The 22,110-nt window shown below is 59.4% G+C and overlaps 1 protein-coding gene across 3 annotated transcripts in view; it reads left to right on the plus strand.

The window, feature by feature from the left end:
* The window catches only part of OSBP2 (oxysterol binding protein 2), a 177,857-nt gene that overhangs the window by 136,692 nt on the left and 19,055 nt on the right, over positions 1-22,110 (plus strand). For all 3 annotated transcript variants that reach the window (XM_082641520.1, XM_082641519.1, XM_082641518.1), the window contains 3 exons: positions 7,172-7,428; positions 21,041-21,233; positions 21,789-21,906. In XM_082641520.1, the coding sequence (XP_082497646.1) occupies positions 7,172-7,428; positions 21,041-21,233; positions 21,789-21,906 (568 nt within the window). The remainder of the gene's footprint in view (positions 1-7,171; positions 7,429-21,040; positions 21,234-21,788; positions 21,907-22,110) is intronic.

Here is a 22,110-nt window from a genome sequence, read left to right on the forward strand (position 1 = left end):
TTTTGGATGTTACTCCCATCAGCCAGAGGCAGGTCCAGGGGCAAGTGCTGGGGAGCCCGAGGGAGGGAGCCTGAGGGCTCAGGGCAGTGCTCAGGTGAAACGATGGGTACTGGGCCTTGGGGAGCAGCCATCTTTTAAAAAAAAATTATTTTATTTATTATTTTTGGCTGTGTTGGGTCTTCGTTGCTGCGTGCGAGCTTTCTCTAGTTACGGCGAGTGGGGGCTACTACTTGTTGCGGTGCGCGGGCTTCTCATTGCAGTGGTTTCTCGTTGCGGAGCACAGGCTCTAGGTGCACGGGCTTCAGTAGTTGTGGTGCGCGGGCTCTAGAGCACAGGCTCCGTACTTGTGGCGCACGAGCTTAGTTGCTCAGCGGCATGTGGGATCTTCCCGGATCAGGGCTCGAACCCATGTCCCCTCCATTGGCAGGCAGATTCTTAACCACTGGGCAACCAGGGAAGCCCCAGGAGCAGCCATCTGCACACAGAGGAGAGGAGGAAAGAAATCCGGGGAGTGGCAAGGAGGTGGGAAAGCCACGGGGTCTCCCTGGCACTAGATGGGCTGAAGAGCCAAGAGGAAGCTAGGGCGTGGAGCGCAGGCAGAGCATGGCCTGGCTGGGCGAGGGCGGGGGTCCCTGGCTTCCTGGCACCTAGAGGTGAATGAGCCATCTGAATGTCCCTCCCTGTTCAGAACCCTGCTGGTGTCCCTGAACTTGTCTCTCCACCTCCAAAGGCCTGTCCCCTTCCGCTGCAGTCCTGTCCCTCTGCCAGGACCCATCTAAGCACCACCTCCCCCCACACCTTGTCCTGCCCAGCGCTGGGTGGAGGTGCAGAGGGAGGCGTGAGTGCTGGGCTTCCCCAGCCTTCACCTCACCTGTCCTGAGGCCCCTCCTCAGCCAGTGCTGCTGTCAGTCATCTCCAGCCACAGTGTGTGAGGGGAGGGGGCCCCGGTCATCCTGTGCCTTGACCCCGAGGAGCTTGTGGGCAGGCGAGGGCAAAGCCGGATTCCCCAGAGAAACAAGCAAGCGACAGTGCAAAATGGGGCAGCCACAGGGCCCCTGGCTCCCACGTCCCCACCATGTCACCTGCCCCACCTTCCAGACCAATCTGTGCAGCCTTTTGGTTTCTTGGTTTCAAAAAGCTGCCTCCCCACCCAGAAACTTGAGCCATTTTCCTCAAAGATGGGGAAAAAAGCTCCACTTCTAAAAATAGCCCACCTGGCTCTGCTCTGCTGGCTGTTTCCATGGCAACCCACTCCTTCCCAGGAGTTCCAGGTGAAAGAGAGTACCAGCCCTGGTGCGGGTGCCCAGTGGCTCCTCAGCTGCAGCCGGCTACTGAAGGGTTCCAGGAGACCCCCGAGCGGGGGCGGGGGCACAGCAGAAACACCAGGGCTCCCTCTGGCTCCAAGCCTCTATGATTTGAAGTAAACTCAAGACTGGTTATGTGCAAAAAGTGAGCTGTGCCGATGAGAGTGACAGGGATATTGGTAGGTGGGGGGCCAGGAAGTCCCAGCTCTGCCCTGGCTGCATGCTGGGGGCTTAAATGCTTTTCCAGAGGAGGTATGAATATCCCCAGAGTATGGATGAGCATGCTTAGCCAAGGCCACATGGGGTTGAAGCAGGACTGCCTGGCCCAGAACCGGGCTCCTCCGCTGTCCCATGCCACCTCCCTGAGCAGTCAGGGAGGCATGTGTGCCAGGCTTGAGGGGAGAACAGAGAGACCTGTGAGGTCTCTGTGCCCAGGTGGGAGTCTCAGTGCTTATCTAGGGAGCATCCAGGGACCACCCCTCAGGGCAGTAAGTCAGAGTACTGATCAGCTTCTGGTGTTGCTGGCAATCCTTGGCTTGCAGATGCTTCACTCCAGTCTCTGTGTCATCATGAGTGTTTCTGTGTCTTTGCTCCTCTTCCTATAAGGTCAGTCATATTAGATTAAGGACCCACCCTATTCCAATATGACCTCATCTTAACTAATTATACCTGCATCAGCTCAAATGAGGTCACATTATGAAGTTCCAGGAAGGGCATGATTTTAGGGGGACACTAGCCCACCCAGGATAGCCCCTAAGGGTTGGAAACTCATGCACTTGGGAAGCTTGCCATGGATGGGAGGCCACTGCCGTACTCTGCTGGCCTGGCCGGGATGGACAGAGAAGTTGTGACTGCTGCCTTGTAAACACGTTGGTAACCCGGGTTTTATGGATTTATTCTCATCTAACAAAAAGGAGAATTCATTCTTGCATTTAGCTGGTGAAAATCAGTGAGTCGGTGCTTTCCTAGAAATGGTCGTGTCTGAGAACAGGCTGGAGCCCTTTATTCCACGGTCATTTGCTGCATGTGATCCCGCCATCCCCAGAGCTGCCTGCACCTTACCTCGAACCCCGCCTCTGGCTTGGAGGCTGGATTGATTGTTCTTTCCATGTTCCACAGTCTGGAGCTGTTGTTTGCTTTTGTCACTTTAGCCAGGGAGGCTCGGAGTGCCACTGGCTGAGGAATGTCAGGCCTGAGTTCCCCAGGAAGTCTTTCTCATTAGAAGGTGCAGGCTCGTTGGCGCAGAGTTGCCCGGGGAAGAAGAGCAGAGTCACCTTCCCCATCTGCCAGGCCCGCTTCCTGGTCTCAGAAGCCACAGCCTTTGCAGCTGGTGGAGCAACTCACTAGGCTCCTGCTGAGTCGCTTTTCTGTGAAGGTTTGATCTGAACTTTGGAAGCACACCCAGAGCAGCAGCGCAAGACAGGCAGGCAGAGCAAGGCCTGGGGAAGCAGGGGTACAGCACGATGGCCCTGGCAGCTGGGGCCGGGAGGGTGGGAGGGCAGAAGCCGCTGCCCCCTGCCTGGGCCTCCCCTTTGCCCCCTCCAGCTCTCCAGTCCTTCCTCTGTCACAGACCCTCCAGTTTGGCTCCCTGGGGTCACTGTCCTTGGAAGCTGGCCGTGCAGGGATGTGGGCTCCTGTTCTCTGGCTGCTGGTGGTCTTGGCCAGATGTTTCCTGCCCTGAACCTCAGCCCTCCCGCTGAGGTGAGGGTGTGGGTGGCAGGATCTGCAGTCCCCCCGCCACCCCCAGTGCAGACATTCTGGCTCTGTCCTCTTCCTGGTGAGGCTGACAGTCTCGGGAGGGGTGGGGGAGGAGGGTAAGATGACGTAGGCTAGCAGGGAGAGGGCAGGGCAAGATGCCCCCGTTAGTGACCCCCTCAGTGTGGCCTGTGCTGAGAGACCGGGAGAGGGACCCCAGCCCCACCACTTACTCTCCGTAGGACCCGTCCTGCTCTGAGCCTCTGCTTTCTCACCTGTAAAATGAGGATGCTAAGGGTGCAAAGATTACGTGAGTTATTTGTCCAGTGCTTTAAGAAGTGCCGGCACCTTGTGTATGCCCTGGCCACTACTGCCACCGTCCATTGCTGTGGCTGTTTGCTGCCGGATGCCGCCTTCCCACCCAGCCCTTCATGGCTGAGCAGTAGGAAGCTGCCTCTTCCAGAGCTTGCTTCCTGAGCTGCTGAGACTGGGCTGGGTCTGAGTGCAACTCATGCAGCATTTCCCAGGGTGCACCAGCTGGTGCAGAGCCAGCCAGAGGCCAGCATGAGTGGAGCAAGGCAACTGACCGCAGGGAGCTCGGTGGGAGCGGGTGAGGGGCCCTGCAGGCCAGCGTGTCCCGGGGAGAGCGGGAGAGACGGGCCTCGTGTGCAGGGGTTGAGATTCGGCGTGGAGGATGGCAAACGATCCTCGCCAGGCAGAGGGCAGGTACCATGTGCACTTTGGGCTCCCCTAACCGGCCCCTTGCTCACACCCGCTGCCCGGTGAAGGGGATCTCCTGTCCAGTCCTGCCTCCTCCACCCTCGGCCCCATGCTGACACCTGAGTAGACCTGAGTGCCCCTCCCCACTGCGCAGGGACGGCAGGCGCCTCATGTCAGCGGCTGGGGCAGACGTGTGAATGCCCCCGCCTGGGGAGGTGCCCCGGAGCTCAAGCCTCTGCTCTCCGACCACCTGATTTTTCCTACACCGGGGGCAGCTCCTCCGCATAGCTGCTCTGTGCTGAGTCCTGGCCTTCACATGAGCTTTGAGGCAGGCCAGGGCTCCACTGTGGGTGGATGTGTGGCTTCGATGTGGTCCTAGATTCCAGTTGCTGCTATTCTTGTATTTATATAGTTGCAGAATTCCTGTAGGATTTTAAGTCCATGGATAGTTCAGTGTCTGCTGTGTTGTTGAGATGTGGATTGTTACTTTGTTCCTCTCAGATGCTCACTGTGCCTGAGTTTTATTCCCAGTGGGAGTGGCGACAGTGAAGATGTGCGGGGTCAGAAAAGCCTGAGAACCCCCAAGGCCACAAGCTTGAGAACCACAGCCTAAGCAACTTCGCACGTATGAGTGTTTTCCTTCCTTGGACGACATGCCCCACCAGCAGAGCTCCCGCCCGGGGGGCAGGTGGGGGTGTGGGGGGCAGTGGAAGCCGAGGAGCCCTTTTCATGGCTCTTGATGGGTAACTGCCAGTTCATCCTTCAGAAAGCACAAGATGAGTTAATGCCATCTATTATTTTTGCTACTTTGAGGAATGTCACATTGAGCGGTTTCATTTGCATCTCCGATGTTGAGCTTCATCTGTGTGTCCCACATGGATTTACTCCTTGCAAAGACCCCTGACCCTGAACTGAGACCTGGGACTCAGCGTGGCCACAGTTCACCATTAGGGGGCCAGGGTCCCCTTCATTGTTCAGCTCTGCCCTTCAGTCTGTCACCAGCCTCCTCTTATCCATGGACCTCTGCTCAAATGCCCACATACTCCGTTTTGCCAAGGGATGAAGGCCCAGGCTCCTTAGCTGTGCCCTCTACCCTCTCCAGCTAGCTCCTCTGTGCCCCATCCCTACTGCTCACATCCTTCTCCAGACCCTGCCCTTCTGTGTGTGACCTGCCGCTTCCATGCAGGCCTCCTGGGATGCACCCAAGATCATTCATCCAGTCACTCCTCCTCTCGCCCCTCCCCCCCACCCTCCCTCATTCTGATCTCACTGGAGAGGTACTCTGCCTGCGCATCCCCATAGAACAGACTTTGCTGGTCAGGTGTCTTCCCATCCCTCCCCCAGCAACAGAGCCACAACTTGGGAGCAGAACAAGCACTTTCCTATGTCCCTGGCAGCTGGACCTGAACTAGGACCCTAAGAGCTGCTTGCTAAGGTGCGATTACCCACCCTCTGCCCGTCCCACAGGAAGATGCTCCGAGTTAGGTTGGTCAGTTCTTTCTCAGCGCACAGGGAGTCACTTTCAGGCTGACCCGCAGTCAGCATGCCCCCGTGCGCCCCTCCCAGTGCCCAGCGGCAGCCATGCTGACTGGTTGGTGGCCATTCTGGTTGTTTGACATATTGAACCTGAAAAGTGAGAGGAGGTTGCGTTGTAACTAAGAGCCTAGGCTCTGGAGCCGGACGGGCCTGGAGGCTCCGGAATTTCCCCGCCTGTGGCCCTGGGCAATTTCAAAGCACCTTTCTGCCCCTCAAACCTACCTCACTGGGTCATCAACGTGCATTAACCAAGTCAGCGCCTTGCCCATTGCCTGGCACCCAGGAAGGCAAGATACGCATCAGCCATCGGAGCCTTTCTAAGGTGATCCAGAGAGAGGAAACAACTCCGTGCAGGTCCCCCTGGGTTCAGATCCAGCACTGCCCCCTTGATAGCAGGGCCCTAAACCGGTGGCTGGGTGTCTCAGAAGCTGCGTTTTCACGCCTGCAGAGTGGGAATAGCTGCTGTCTGCTGGCCACTGAGGCTCAGTGTTCACACTGGTCAAGCGAGTGGCCCAGGGCGTGGCCCGGCCCAGCATGTGTGGTCTCCAGACACTGGGTCATTTCGGGGCTGCAGTTGGGCTGGATGGGGTGGGCGAGCCCTGCCCCCAGCCTGGATGCTGCCCCCTGCCGCCTCCTCGCTCCGGGCACCCCTCCGAGGCTGGCCAGCCCCTGCCCCCAGCTCAGGGCATGTGCGGAGCAGTGTCTCAGCTGTGGCCACCCCCATGCATCCTGTCTGCCATGGGAGGAAATCTGTTGTCTCACAATGCGTCCTTTTTTCAAAAATTTCTATCTTGGGTTACAGATTTCCTTCACCAAAAAAAAAAAAAAAAAAAGGGTTCTTGCTGATTATTTCTGAATCAATGCATCTCAGACACCGCTCAGCAATTATAGCATCTGGTACTCACAGACCAGTGTCAAAAGTAGCAGCAGGGCCCAGGCCAGCTCCCCACCCCACCCCACTCGCCACAGAGCACCCCTTTGGACACAAGCTGGGCTGGCAGCAGACCAGGCTCCAAGGTACCTCAGACTCCCAGGAGGGGTGCCAAGGGCACCTGGGGTCAAGTAAGCAGGGAGGGGGTGGGGGGTGAGCACCTGCCTGGCTCCTCATGAAGGTCCCCAGGTGAGAAGAGGGTGGCTCTGGAGGCAGACGGACTAGCCAGGGCGCCTGGGCCAGGGCTTCACCTACCTGAGCTTCATCACCTGTCTGTACCCTGGGAGTGGTACAGTCCCTACCCTGACAAGGCCATTGAGAGGGCACAGCCAGTGTTTCCACACAAGAGACACCCATAGGTGAGCGTGGCCTTGCTCCTCAGGGGAGACCTGCAGGAGGGGGTCACCGGTCGCAGCAGGGAGGGAGTTGTGACTGCGGCCTGGGGGGTCTTCAGGCCAGCTCTGAAGATGGGGTGGCATTGGGCTGGGCAGGGGTGAGACCTCTGAGGAGCTGGGGGTGGTGAGGAGGTTCCAGGCAGTGGGGACACAGTGGGGACACAGAGGGAAAGGCCCGAAGCACGAGTACTCGTTGTTTGCAGGGACCGGGGGTGGGCGGACAGCGGAGAGCAAGGTCAGGTTGGCAGGGGAAGCATGGGTCAGCCCGGGCTGGGCCTGTGATGCGGGGACAGTGCCCGGGTTTCATTCAGGGTCTGCGGGGTCTGGGATGGGAGCCGCTCCCACACAGCCACCTCCACCTCTTCACCTGGACAGCCCACCCCTGCCTGCACATCAGCTTAGGGGGTGCTGGTGCCCCCTGCAAAGCACAGCCCAGGTCCTGTCATTCAAGCTGGTCCCCTCTTCCATCCCCCCCACTGACTCCAGAGGGGCTGTGCAGACACCTCACCCTGGCCAGGAGCCGGCACCTCCCGGGCCTCTGGGCGTGTGTTGCTCCGTAAGGACCATGGCGACCCCGCGTGTCTCCACAGATGACTCTGGGGACGACGAGGACGGGACTGCCTCCCCAGCTGACAAGAGCGAGCTACATGACACCATCAAGAAGCTCTCCCTGAAGCTAGACGACCTCAGCACGTGCAATGAGCTCGTGGCCAAGCACGGCGTGGCACTGCAGCGCTCCCTGAGCGAGCTGGACGGCCTCAGGATCCCCTGTGAGAGCAGCGAGAAGCTGAAGGCAGTCAGCGAGCGGGCCACCCTCTTCCGCATCACTTCAAATGCTATGATCAACGTGAGTGCCCGCTGGCCCGGCCCAGGCCCCCACGGGGGAGGTGGCTCCCTGGTCCCTGGGTGGGTGGCCAGGGTGAGGGACAGGCCTGGCCTCCCTCTTGCTCTCGTCATCCTCCGTGTCATCTCATCCACTCACCGTCACGGGGTGAGGACACTGTTTTTCATTGTTGGGTGGAGCTCGGAGTTGGGTGTGAGATCCGGCTGAGCCCGCAGGTGGTTCAGGCCTGGGCGAGGAAGGCAGCGCCCAACCTGAGCAGCCGGCTCAGCACACACAGTAGGGACGCGGCTGCCACATTTTTCCGCAACAGCTGCTGCTGCTCTTTCCCCCAGTACGTGGCCCAGATGCAGCAGGATTGGGACCTGTAACCATGGGGGGCTTGCATGTGTGGTGGGGGTCCCTCAGTCAGAAGAGCTTTCGAGTTGAGGCCACCGCAGTCGTGCCAACCTGACAGTAAGTAGCTGAACGAGGACCCACGTCTGTGGACTGAGGGGTTCAGCCCCAGGAGTTCCCCCTTTCCACGGGTTCTGGGAGCCACACAGCTGTGACCGTGAACCAGGAGGCATGTGCTCCCTCTGGACACAGGTCTGATGTGTCAGAGGAGGCCACAGCCTCCTCCCAAGGACAGCCCCCAGGATGAGCACATCCCAGCTAGGATGGCACCGTGGGAGCTGGGGGCCAGAGCACAGAGGTGTGGGGAGATGGAGGCCGCCTCAGAGGAGGTGGGTCCAGAGAACGCGGTTCAGGCAAGCTGGTCAGGCTGGCCGCAGAGACAGTGGGCAGTACCAGTGTCCAGGTGAGCCCCAGCTGGGGGACTCAGCCTCCAAAGCAGGGGGGTCAGAGCAGAGACTAGGCTCTCCGTCCAACACCAGGAAATCTGAGGGCAGGGTAGGAAGGTGGAGGCTGGAGCCCACTGCAGGCCAAGATCCTGTACCCTCTTCCCAGACTCCAGGGAAACATGCATAGGTGCCCGCAGGTGTGGACTTTGTCCATGGCGTTCAGGGGTGCAGTGGCGCCCATGTGCCGAGAGGCTGCTGGACCGCAGCTCTGTGGCCGCCCTGCTGTTTGGCCCCGTCACTGGTCTTCTCTCTCCTTTTCCCGTGTCCACCCTCTCGGCCTTCTGGCCTCCTTACAGCCCCCAGACTCTAGGGGCCTGGGTCACTGTACTTCTTCCGGTGACAGGCACCGGTATCGAGCATTTAAGGCGTAATGATGCATTTGTGCTTCCCCGCGGTTTCCCCGGCATGGCCTCCCCACATGCGGAGACTAAAGCCGCATCATCTTGAGTAAGCGGTTTTGGTTTTTCCCAGATAATGTGCTGCTCAGCTGGCATCTCTAGCGAAAGTATATTATCAGGCATCAGAGGCTCATCTGTGTTTACGAAGCCATAAAAACAGCTCACCACCGAAGTGCATAATGAATTGTTTGATGGGAAGCTCAGGCCCCTGGGGTTGATTAGCAAGCCTGTTAGCAGTTCTGGCACCAGGAGAGCCGGACCCAAGTGTCGGAGCCTGCCTGCATCCTGGGCCGGGATCTGCGCCCCCCGCAAACATGAACCTGACGTGAGGGCCTCTCCCATCCACCTCCACTGTGGGGGCACAGAAGCGAGGTGCTGGGAGCCCAGGCTAGTGCAGAGTCCCGCATTTCTTCCAGGGACCCTTCCTGACAGCTGCTCCTCACCCGGCAAGAGCCGGCTCAGTTCTGGGAGGCTGTCAGACCCTGAACTCCCAAACCCCCACTGTGTGCAGAGTGGCCACCTAGGCAAAGCGTCCCCACTCCTGGCCAGGCTTTGGCCTCCACCCCTGTTACTAGGAGGGGTTTGGACCAGGGAGCTGTAACTAAGGCATCCATGTGGCTCCCACCCCCGAGCCCCGAGGGGAGCCCACTCCCACCCAGGACCACTTACCCCTCCCCACAGCTTCGCTAGTACCGCTAATATCCACGTGGAGGCAGAGGCGCAGAGAACTCCCTGAGCTGCCCAGGGTCACCAGCTGCTAAGTGGCCAAACTGGTCGCAAACCCAAGTCTGTGTAGCGTGCTGCGGGAGTCACGGCCCTCATGATGGTGAGGGTGAGACCCTCAAGGGCTGCAGAGGCCCCCTTCCACTCTGAGGTCAGCACATGGAGGGTGGCCTCGCATCCACCTGGGGCAAACCCCCATTCTCAGGGACCTGAGTCCCTGGTGTGCCTTCTACCTTTAGGCTGCAGCCCTACCAGGGTCTTTCCTGGGAAGGTGGGGACCCAGGATGGGTGGAAGCCACCCCCAGCTGTCCCCAGAAGGCACAAGTCCTCATCCTTCAGATCCGCCCAGATCTCACTGTACGAAGAGGAAGCTGCTTCCCCCACGCTGGCTTCCTACCGCCTCTCCGCCGTCCCCTCCCTGCCCCCCGCCCTGACTGATGGGAGCCCCTCCTGGGGAGCTCAGAGAATCTCTCCTCCCACCAGCCGCACAGCCAGGGCAGCCCCCTCCTGTGGATGGTGAATGGCTCTGGGTTTTCCACCTCGTGGGCTCCAGTTAAGCCTGGGTCATGGAAGTGGAGCAGAAAATGGGGGACGGCAGGCCACACAAAGCCCTCAGGCAAACACATCCTGCAGAGGGCCCTGGGCAGGCTGCACTCTCCCCACACAGGGAGATGGACTGCTGCTTCTTCACTTTTCCCCAAGATGGCCAAGAGTCTGGGGTTATTCAGCCTTCAGCAGAGAAGTAGAGGAAGATTTCTAAACCTTCAGATTCAGGAGAAGGCATCACTATCATTAGCCTTTAGATCCTGAGCTCCCAGCAGGGCAGGGAGGGAGGCTCTCTGGACAGTTTCCAAGATCCCAGGAACCGTGGCTACTGAGGCAGGCCTGTCCCTGTGGCCCTGCTCCCCAAGGGGGCATCTGGCCCTCACCTTGAGGATGGCCCCTTTTGTGCGTGTTTGAGGGAACAGGATGTCTGGGGGAGGTCCTGGGTCAGGAATACTGAACTGTATTGCCCTTGCCTGCGCTGTACCCTGTAAAATACCCACCCCTTCCCCACCCTTCAGATGCCTGGCAGATCCCTTTTTATCCTTCAGGACCCCACGTGGACGTCACCACGGCCGGGAGGCTCTCCGAGTTCCCCATCAGGAAGCCGTTCCTCCTGGTTAGATCCCCCAGTGGTCCCAGCCCACTGAGCAGTGCTTAGCCCATTATTTCAATGTCTGATCCCCCACCAGGCTTTGTGCCCCTTGAGGTCAAGCTCAGGTCTTACTCGCCTGTGGCCCCAACAGTAGCCCAGGGGGAGTGCCCGATACACTCTCTCAATCAAAGTGGGTCTTGTATCTCAGGGAAAAAAGTTCTAAGTGGCCCACATCTCACTTACCTGCGAAGTGACCATTTACAAAGCCATTCTAGCCCCATTTCCTCACCTGGACGAGGTCAGTGAGGAAGTGCAGGCTCTGAGCAGGGTGCAGAGCTGCTGGTCACCACCCCTCGCCACCCTGGTCACCTGGCCTTGCAGAGAAATGACCCAGCCTGGTTGCTGAGACATAGGAACAGAGCTTTATGAAATCAAGTCATAAACGTGTTTTTTTTTCCATGGGAACGTGGTACTGAGCCCCGGCTTCCTTCCCTCCTATTGTGGTTTCGGTTGGCAGGGTTCTTTCTAGCAGGCCTGGGAGGGTGGTGCCTGGTGGGCCTTCAGGAGGCCTCGGGGGGCAGCAGCTGAGCAGGTCAGCGGCCCCATAGTGAACTTGGGGCTCATGCAGTTAGGAAAGTCCTGCCTGATGGGATTTGAACCCAGACCTGAGTGGCTTCCCACTGAGCCTGCCCCGGGCCTGTGCCAGGTGGGGACTCGGCGAGGACCAGGCAGACCCATCCGGCCCCTGAGGATCCAGGGATCCCAGGGATTGTCCAGGGATCTTCCTTGTGATGCTGAGTGTCACGTGGGCTCAGCAGTACAGCCTTTGGGAGAAGTAGCTAAGCAGGGCAGCAGCTCACACACCCACTGGTGAAGGCCAAGTGTGTAGAGGGCCGTGGAAGGGCTGGGGAGTGACCCTCAGTGCCAGGGAGGGGCCTGCAGAGGGAGAGGTAGTGGCCACAGAGTGGAGCCAGAAAGGGTCAGGAGGATTTCTCCCAGGCAGGGAAGGAAAACACTAGCTGTGGACACCTGCTGTGCGCAGGGGGTGCCGAGCTTTTTACACATGGTTCCCTGTAAGCATTGTGCTGGGATGGCACCCACGCCATCAGGCTCTAAAGCTCCCCCACCCTTTTACCCTTCCTGGGCCTCTGCGGACAGTTCCCCAGTCATGGTGGCCCCTTGGGCAGGACCTGGTCTTTGGGTGAAGCTCGCTGGCTGTGTGGATGACGGCCTTACCACCCGCTGCCCTGGAAATGAGAGCAGACACATCTCCTTCCCACCTGGGAGGAACAGGTGTGGGGTTCACATGACCCATGACCATCCCCGGGGGCCCAGCAGCCCCTCCCAGCCTCCTCTCCCACCTGTTCCCCGTCCGCCTCCAGTCCCCTGCCAGAGTTGGCCACTCACCTAACCTGAGGAGGCCACAGCCTCTCAGACCCTCCCCACCTATCGCCCCTCAGATGTACATTACCTCTCCTGGGAAGCCCATCCGCAAGCCCACGGCTACTCCCAGGGCCCATCTCACAGTCCACCTGGCTGGGTCAGCCCTGGGTGCTAGAGGCTGGTGGGGCCCTGGCCAGCAGGGAGCCAGGACAAGAGAGAGAATCAACTACCCATGGTCACGTTGCCTGCAAGGCGTTCTGCATGCACCATCTCCCCCCTACCCACTCAGCCGCTTATAGTGGGGAAACTGAGGCAGCTGCTAAGGATAAGAGCCCAGGTCTTCAGGCTCCAGAGCCTTGCACCTCATAGGAGGGAAATAAACCCATCCCTCCCTTGAGGGTGGGCAGGAGGGTCAGGAACCCCTCCTCTGCCCACCTTTACCCCACTCCCAGCTCCGCATCCCCGCCCCACTCTGCTGACTGTCGCCCTGTCTGCAGGTCCACGAGTCTCGTGGGCTTTTCTTTCTTTCTTTTTTAAATAACTTATTTGTTTAATTGAATTATAGTTGACTTACAACGTGGTGTTAATTTCTGCTGTACAGCAGAGTGACTCAGTTATACACATGTATACATTCCTTTTTATATTCTTTTCCATTATGGTTTATCCTAGGATGTTGAATATAGTTCCCTGTGCTACACAGTAGGACCTTGTTGTTTCATGGGCTTTTCTACCGCAGCAGTGTGCAGAGACAGGACACGGTCTCCCTAGTGATGCTGGGAGCCCTGGAGCTTCCATGCCTGGCACAGTGTCCAGCATATGGGAGCCTCAGTGAATAAGAGAGAGAGTTGGTTGTGAAAGAAAGTGAGAGCGACTGAGTGAATTGCTTAGTGTCTGGCAAAATTCCCTAGTGGGTGATTTTGTGAGTCTGATCAAAGGCAGTACAGCAGGTCCATGCTTGGATCACCGTCTGGGTAACTGTGTTTGCTGCCATTTAGAAGGAACTTCACAGCGCAGTGATCAGCCGTGGTTCAGAGACTGAGCCTCGAAGCACTGCATGTGTGCAGGGCTCCCCCGGCCCGGGTGTGGGAACCGCAAGCGGCACCTCCCTCCCGGAGAACCAGGACGCATGCGGTGTTACAGCATTGGCTCCATCACGAGGTTTGAGGTAGAGAATGGCAGAATTAATGCATGTTACCAGCTCAGGCTTTGGGTATTGTTTCCATAAAGTGAAAAGAACGAACTCCCATTTTCTTCTTTTTTCCCGCAAGTTTGTCTTTGTGGGAAAGCAGAGCGCCCTGGTTTGGAGGCAGGCCTCTGGGATGCTGGCAGTGTGATAGCAGGCGTCCGCCCCAGTTTCCTCCCGTTACTTTGTTTGCTCCTCACAACGGCCACGTGAGGTTGGTGTCATTACAGCTTCCTTGTCATCGCTGTCATTTGTATTATTCACGTGCCAGCCCCGAGGCCCAGAGTGGTCATTTTGCCCAAGGGTGGCAGGCCCGGCGGCTGCATGAGCACAGAGGGTCACAGCTGTTGGTCCTGGGCCGTCCCCACTGCTGGCCGCAGGGCTCTGTGCAGAGGGCCAGGGCTGTGTCACCTGTCACTAGGCCCAGCACACCTGGGCTCCCCTGTGGGTTGGCCTTGGGCCCCTGCCCTGGGCAGAAGAGCCCCACAGTGGTGCCACGGTCATTCTGGGGTGAGCCTGCCCTGGGCTGGTAGGGTGCACGCTCCCCTCCCTGTGGGGGAAGCAGGGTCTGTCTGCAGGCCAGGGCGGTGGAGCCTGGCAGGGAGAGAGCCGCTTCTGTGACTCTCAGGCAGGCCCGGAGGCAGCCACAGTCCCAGCGTGAAGGTGCTGAGCCCTCCGTCAGCTGGCAGCCTCGGGGTTTGCTCCCCACTTCTGCTCCTGCAGGCCCCCTCCTGACATGGCCCCCACACCTGAGTTGTGAGAGGCCCCTCAGAGTTGTGGGGCCCTTGACCTCAGGAACAGGTTTAGGGCAGCCAATGGGTGAGCAGAGCTGGATGGTAGGCGAGCCCCACAAAAGACCAAAGACAGTCGAGGTGCAGAAAGCCAGGGGGTGGGCGCTGGCCAACAGAGGGTGGTGCCCACCAGGCCCCCCTCCAAGGGCCCAATGGGACAGACCCGGCATGCTTTTACCAAGGAAGGTAGTGGCCCACGAGGGACACACCCTGGTGCCCGCAATAGAGCCGGCCGGGTGGGATGGGGCGCAGATCCTGACGGCAGGGGCATGCGGATGTGGCGGAGGACGCATGCCCAGCACAGCTGGGCCTGGAGGGAGGGGTCTTCAGCTCCAGTTGGAGGAGCTGTGAGAGCACGATGGGGGGGAAGCAGAGGCACTGGGGGCTGGGGGAGGCGGCCGGGGGGAATGGGAACAGGGACGCAGATGAGGATAGGTGGGGGAGGCGGGGGGTACACAGACGCAGAGGCAGCAACTCAGGGCACTTGGCCAGGACCTTGGATTTGCGGCATCATAGAAACGGACCAGATCAGAAGGGGCTGTTTACTGCTGGAGATGCTCTGAGGCTTCGCTGAGCCCTGTTTGGAGATCACGAGGGGATCCTCGCACCCACCCAAGCGGAGTGGTGGTGAGAGGCCCCAGAGCCACCCTCCTCGTCCTTCCAGGGCCCGTGGGCAGGTTCCCATCCAGCTGACCTCTGTTCTGCCCCTGACAGCTTGCTCACTTGGGGCTTGGGGAGATGAGTAAAAATAGATTCCAGGACGGTCTAAAATCTGTTGGCAAACTGGCAGCCAGATGGTGCTGGTTCCTGTGCATGAGAGGTAAGCTATTTTGAATGTGGAAAGGACTATTTTAAAGTTTGAACTGAAGTGAGAAGCTGACTCCCCAGTGCTGTGAGTGAGTCACATTAAGGAGAAGCCGTGACCATCCCCTCCGTGTCCGAGAGGGGCTGGCCCCTGTATGCGGGGCAGCCCGAGCTGAGGGCCACGTGAGAAGGGGGCCCGGCCCTGGGAGCCGCCCAGCCTCCAGGGGCCGGGAGGGTGGTGGATGCAGAGCATGGCGGCATGGCTGAGCCTGAGCCAGAGGGACCCCCGGGAGAGCCTGGCACCCCCATCGCAGCTCCTGGGGGACCCGCTCTTGGTCTTGGAGCATGAGATGGCTGTGTTTCATCCAGCATGGCTGCCTCCGAGCCAGACAGTCCCAGCCTGAATCTCAGCCCTTTCCCACCATCGGGAGGTAATGTGCTGAGGCCAGCCTGTTGCTCCTCAGTGGGAGGGGAAGGAGAGACTCTGTTGACCCTGATGTGTCCCTAGTGTGAGCTGCTGGCCATGCAGAGGGGCTCAGGGAACCCGTGATTCTGCACATTTTTCTCCTGTTCGCCTCCTTTATTATTACTACAGACCATTGAGAGGCGGGTCCATAGTGACACTGGCCGTGTGAGGATCGATGTGGTGGGGTAGGTGGTGGGGCAGCCTCGGCCCTGGCCACCCACTGACCTGGGAGCCCTGGCCTGAGAACCACGGCAGGCCAGTCACGTGGCTGTCAGCCACAGGGCAGGTCCTGGCTGGCTGCAGGTGGAAACGTGGCCCTTTCTCCCTTCCTCCCTGCGAGCAGGGTTACCGGAACCTGCTGTGTGCCGACAGCTGGGGCCAGTCACCGAGCTGGCCCTGTCGGCCCAGGGCACCCGCCCAGCCTGGAACCACCAGGCATTTGGCCCTTGTCCCCACCTCATCTGTGGCTCCAAGGGCCGCCCACCCGACATCCAGCGACTCTCCGGCACCCTCCTCTCGGCCCAGCTAGGATGGCAGTGACCATGCAGGAGACTGATGGTTTCCACGTGGCCACTGAAGGCTGGGCCTGAGCGGGGTCCCGGCTCTGCAGACGCTCCTAGAGCTTGAGAGGCTCCCCGGGCCATACACAGGGTGGGCATGAGACCCAGGCCACTGCCCACATGCCCTGCTCGCCCGCCCGCATTTGAGGAGCAGCGAGGTTGTGGTTGGGATTAGGATTAGGAACAGCAAAAGCGATTAGCGTTCGTCGTCCTTCCTCCTGGGCACAGCTGGGCAAGGTTTCCGGCTCACACACTCTGCATCTGTCCTGTGCGACACCTGTCGGGGTGACCGATAGCCATTCCCCTTGGGCCCTGACACGCTTCCCTGGGCAGGCAGCCCTCACAGCCCCCTTCACGGGCCTGGCATCTGGAAAGGGAGAGTCCCCGGTGGGTGCCTCCGTGCAGGGGCATGGGGGAGGTGCCGCCATTTCCTTTCTGGGCTTTTGGTTCTCACTCTGCTTTGGGCATGTCAACAGGCCCCCTGCCCTCCCCACAGAGGTAGAACAGCATTGCCCACAGGACCCTGCACCTCTTCATCTCAGGGACCCTCTCGATGGCCGTGGGGGGTGGGAGAAAGGGGCAGGCCTAGGAGACTGGAACCCCGTTCCCGTCCAGAGGACGATCACCCCAGTGGGTCACAGAATCGGGGACTCTGCAGGAGTCCTGGGGTTCAGCCCTCTGTTCACGAGAACACTGAGGTCCAGGAGGTTATGGGCCTGCCCCAGAGTAGGCAGCGAGGCGATGCCGTGAGGGGCCTGGATGCTGGCCTAGCGTGTGTGAGTCGGGGGCTTTGGGGTGGCCTGTGGCTCTGCTCCTGGTCAGGGCGGCACGTGAGCTCTGAGAGTTGTGGCGGGGCCTCAGGGGAAGTGTGACCGTGTTCAGGGCCAGGGTCAGCCAGGCCCTTCCTGGGCCCCTGGGAGCCACCCCCAGCCGCCTGCCCATCGCCGGGCCCCAGGCCTAATCCAGCTTAGCGAGCACACAGTGCACAGCCCAGCTCAGCATTCCAGGGCGGCAGGGCCAGACTGGCACCTGCCTCCGTTCGCGGCTGGCTGGGATGGGGCCTGGAGAAGGTCGGCAGCATCAGAGGAAACCGGCGCAGTTGGGGATGGACACCAGGTAGGCACCTCAGGGCAGAGGGGGCAGGCGGGCTCTCCACAGCCCACAGGGTGACCAGGGCAGCTCGTCAGCTGCAGATGACCCCCACACCCCCGAGTCAGTGGAAAAGGCCCTGGTCCAGCCACATGAGCCCCTCGATATTGGGGTACAGCAGCCTCTGCCATGCCCCCCTCTTCAGGCAACTCTGACATGCTCTGATCTTCATCGCCCAGCCCAGCTGCATGTGGCCCCGATGAGGCCCTCGCTGTCCTGGGGATTTGACTTCCTGCCCCTCTGCTGCTCCATATCAGCCTGTCCTGCAGGGGCAGCAAGGTGGAGGGCACCCAGGTTATCAGCCAGCAGCCCTGGCTGTGTGGGCAACAGCCTCCGCTGCAAGGACCAGGCAGGGCTGGGTCCTGTTGCTTGAACAGGGTTATCCCCCGAGCTCCTTGTTAGTGAGCATCTCCGGGAGCCCACCCCCACTCCGGGAAGGCCCTGGGACCCCACATCGCCTCAAGGGGCATCCGGATTGGGGTAAGGATCCAGCTTGACAAAATAAATAGTGACAGTGCTGGTTCCACGCCCTGGGAGACTTGGACCGTGGCCCTACACGCACGGCCTGTGGCCTTGAGCAAGTCCCTTGGTCTCCCTGAGCCTCCATGTCTTCCTCGGTCACGCTGTTAAAACAGCCACCTCAGTGCTTGTGAGAGTGCACCACCCCTCCTGGCACCGGCACCGACAGCCCTGACCCACGGGGTGGGGGGTCTGAGGGAGGTGGGGCCAGAGAAGGGGAGGAAGGCACGTGGTCACACAGGAGGGAGAGCGTGGGGCAGGACGGAGCCCCAGGAGCTGAGTGTGGAGAGGCTCTGGGACCAGGTCTGTGAGAGGCTGTCAGCTGTCTCAGAAAATGAAACCGACACCTTTTTCCCTTCCATATCATTCCTATAGTATTGAGAGCTTCACGAACATCAAGGGCAGGAGGAAGGGAGCCTAATTCATCTTTGCAGCACAATCATCTTTCCCTCTTTGCTTTTTTAAATTTATTTTTTATTGAAGTTGATTTACAACATTGTGTTAGTTTCAGGTGTACAGCAAAGTGATTCATTTATTTATTCTTCAGATTCTTTTTCCTTATAGGTTATTACAAGATACCGAGTATAGTTCCCTGTGCAATACAGGAACTATAAACTTGTTGGTTATCTTTCCTTCTTTGCTTTTGCTGCTAGGAAGGCCAGAGGCCATGTAGAGCTCTCTGACATGAGTTTGTAGGAATTATTTACCATGACATTTGGCTATTTGTGGCTCTTTTATAAGCCTTGTTTCATTTTTATTTTTATATTATTTTTGGCTGCATTGGTCTTTGTTGCTGAGTGCGGGCTTTCTCTAGTTGCGGCGAGCGGGGGCTACTCTTCATTGCGGTGCACGGGCTTCTCATTGCGGTGGCTTCTTTTGTTGCAGAGCATGGGCTCTAGGCGCGTGGGCTTCAGTAGTTGTGGCTCACGGGCTGTAGAGTGCAGGCTCAGTAGCTGTGGCGCACGGGTTTAGTTGTTCCACAGAATGTGAGATCTTCCCAGACCAGGGATTGAACCTGTGTCCCCTGCATTGGCAGGCAGATTCTTAACCACTGTGCCAACAGGGGAGTCCAATAAGCCTTGTTTTAAATGCTGTGAATTATATGAAAGGAAAGTGTCCATCTGTGTTAAAACTCAGCGAGATGATTGCAGGAGCTGTAGAGGGTTGGCGGGGAGTGACGGCGGCAGGTACGACGGAGCAGTGCTAAGGAAAGGCGAGGGCAGAGTCCAGAGGCCCTTGTGCAGCTGCCAAGCTAGTCTGATGGGGCTGGCAACCTGCCACCAGGCAGGGCACCCACAGACCCTAAGAACCAGAAAACGGGAAGCACCCATCGTGTGTCTCACCTGTAACAAGGCTCCATACATGACACAGCCCGGGCCCCTGCACCTTCTCCCCAAGACAGCCAGGCAAGGGGACCGTGCCTCGTGTGGCCTGGGGTCCTGTCCTTTTCGCCCATTGTTGACCTGGGCAGCCCCTCCTCCCTGGGCCTCAGTCTCAGGGGGACAGGAGGATCCAGCAAGGGGCTTCCCTGCAGCGGTGGGCCCGGCGCTGCCCAGGGACACAAGGGCACCCCCCCTCCCCTGCCAGAGCCAGGCCTCTGGGGTGCATTTCTGACAGCACCGTGCACCTAGCTCGGTGGTCTGAGAGCTGCTGGGGCAGCGGCAGGGTGACGTCGCCCCTGCAGTCAGGACTCCTTCCTTGGTCAGCAAATGGGTGGCTGGAGCCCAGACTAACCTGACTGGCCACTGGGGCCGAGCTTAGGGTCAAGGGAAGCAAGGATGAAGTGGACACAGGCCACTCAGGAGCCCACCTTGGGGGTCCCCAAATTGCATGGTAGTCAGTGACTGCAGCTCTGCACCAGTGGGCGAGCCTTATAGATCCAGAATAGCCCCCGACTTGCAACAGCCCTGGATGCAGCCTCTCTCACCTCCAGAGCCTGCTAAGTGCATAAGGAGATTTCTTTCCTTCCCCACTAAAGTCTCTCCCTCCCCCTAACCTGTGCCAGGACACCTGTCAGCACAAATCCCTGCCCCTTCTGGAGAAGCAGGTTACAGTGGCATGTGGCTGGGCAGGGACCAGACCTGCCAGGGAGGGCGGGAGGCCCTTGAAGTGCCCCCTCTCCAGAGCCTTGCTGGGGAGCTGCTGGGAACTGAGCCTCAGTTTCCTCATCTGTCAAATAGGGACAATCCCTCTCCTCCCACCCCAAGGATTTTGCTGGATGAGCTGAGACGGGGCGGGGGGCGCTGCGAATGCAGGGTCTGTGGGGCTTTACCACTGTGGCTTATGGACAGGACATGGGCTCAGTGGGGCTGAGTGACCCATGCGGGAACTGGGCCTTCCCAGTCCTGATCATGTGACCTTTTCCACTACACTTTGCTGGTTGCCTTGGGCCTCCGTTTCCACATCTTCAGAAAGGCAGTGTGGAGAGCCCCTGCCCTGCCCACTCTGCATGGTGCTGGGGGGTGAGATGAGATGGGATGACAGAGGGAAGGTGCCCGGGGAGGGCTTGTTAAGGAGTGACGTGCGGGGCCAGATGAGTGGCCAGCCTTCTGGAGCCCCAGGCTGGGGCCCTTTCCACCAGCCAGGCCACCACTGGAGCTTGGCTCCCTATGGGACGGGAGAGCCAGCCGAGCCCAGGCAGGGTGAAGGCATGTGCTCGGGCGCCAGCCGTGATGAAGGGGGTGTCCATTGAGTACCCCTTGGCCCCGAGCTCTGCGTCACCTCCCTGGCTCCTCCTGACAGCCCTTCAGGTAGTGCTGTGCGGTCTCTGTTACAGAGGAGGGGCACCGTGCCTCTCTCCCTCCAGGAATCAAGTCTCTAACCCTCAGCGTCAGACCTCATGTGATGTGCGTGGAGCCCAGTGGCCAGTGGGAAGGGGGTGGTGGGGAGTGGTGGCCTGAGATCACTGATGCGGGTTGGGCCGGGAACCATGTCCCTTCCAACCACGTTAGAGGAGTCCAGAAAGGGCAAGTCCAGTGGTGCCCGGCTGGGACCTCGCTGCCCTCCAGGGACAGCTGAGGCCCAGACCCTGTGAGGACAGGGGCAAAACAACCATAGGTGCTGGAAGCACCTATGGACCCGGGAAGCTGAAAAGAATCTGGATGTCATAGTAGGCCACAAGTTTGAAGGGGGAACGTTAAAAGCAGAGTTTATGTGATACAGACTTTGAGGTAACTTGGTAGAAAGTTCGAGTCCCAGTTCCTCTGTCAGACAATACCCTTTAGCTCTGAGCCAGGTGGTATAGCAGAAAGGTGGCTTTCCTTCCTTCTGTGCCAAAGCCAGGGTCTGGCCTGAGCTGCTGTCTTGGTTCCAGTGGGGACAGTGGTTGTGACAAACCTAGGCCCAGACCACAGTGAGGATGCAGCAGCTGAGAGCTGGGGCCCCTGCCACCAGGAACACGCAGCACCCCAGCTGATAACTGGCGAGGCAGCATGTCCAGCAACACCGGGTTTAGGGCTCTCGAATGGCATCTTGACTGTGGGGCACCGACCAGGGCAGATGCCAGGCTGGTTTTGAGAAAGCCAGGGTCCCCATGACCCCACGGAAGCCACAGGGGGCAGCAAAGGTGTTTCTGACCCACCTGCGAAGGGGGGGCAGGGGCCACGCCCCCCCCCCGCCTTCCTCTCTGCCCCGCCTGGCTCACAGGCCACGCCCCCTTGCAGGCCTGCAGGGACTTCCTGGAACTAGCGGAGACGCACAGCCGGAAATGGCAGCGGGCTCTGCAGTATGAGCAGGAGCAGCGCGTCCATCTGGAGGAGACCATCGAGCAGCTGGCCAAGCAGCACAACAACCTCGAGCGCGCTTTCCGCAGCGCCCCCGGCCGGGCCACCAACCCCACCAAGAGCTTCAGTGAGGGTGAGCGGGCGTCTGTCCATCCATCCGGTCCACCCTCAGTGTCCCCTCTGCCAGCTGGCTCGGCTTACACAGCCCCCCCGCCAGATTACGTACCCCTCAACGCGCCTACGTCTGGGCCCGCTTGGCCAACTCTGGTGCCCGTGTGCCTCTGTATCCCCCACGCCCTCACAGTGGGCACAGTCTCCCCATGTCTAGTCTCCCAATCTCCAGAGAAGAGCTCAGTGAGCCCAACTGTTCCCTCTGTGGCAGGGCTGCCTGGGTGCCAGGTGGCTGCCCACCTAACCTGGGGCTCAGGGTCACGGGTGCCCTGGGAAGGGGGTCCATCAGAAAGGGAAGCTGGGCCACAGAGAGACTGACCAGCATGTTTAGAGATCAGGGAAAGCTTCCGGAAGGAGGGAGGCTCTAAGCAAGAGGGTGAAAGTGCGTTCCAGGAAAGGGAGCGTGGGCACCACAGCCGGGTGACAGAGGTGGGGAGGGGCCGCGGGCTCTAGACCTCCCTGGGCAGGCGCAACTGTTGAAGTCGCAAACTGAGGCAGTGGCTCTGTGTGTCTCTAGGAAGCCTCTTAACCACCAAAGGCGAGGACAGTGAGGAAGATGAAGATACCGAGTACTTCGACGCCATGGAAGACTCCACGTCCTTCATCACAGTGATCACTGAGCCCAAGGAGGACAGGTGGGCTCGGGGCTGGGTGGCCACCTGGAAGGAACCTCTCCCGGGTCAGCCGTGCTGGCCTGTTCTCGTGCTCCACCTGTTCTTCACACTTGGGGTTTTCTTTAAGTCTTGCTCCAGACGGTATTTTTGCTTAGATTGGTTCTGTTCTTCCTTAAATCAAAAATACCCAAATAGAGTTTGTATCGGGATTTCATTTTAAATGGA

Source organism: Mesoplodon mirus (assembly GCF_964341445.2).
Source record: "Mesoplodon mirus genome assembly, chromosome: 13".
NCBI classification, from domain to species: domain Eukaryota; kingdom Metazoa; phylum Chordata; class Mammalia; order Artiodactyla; family Ziphiidae; genus Mesoplodon; species Mesoplodon mirus.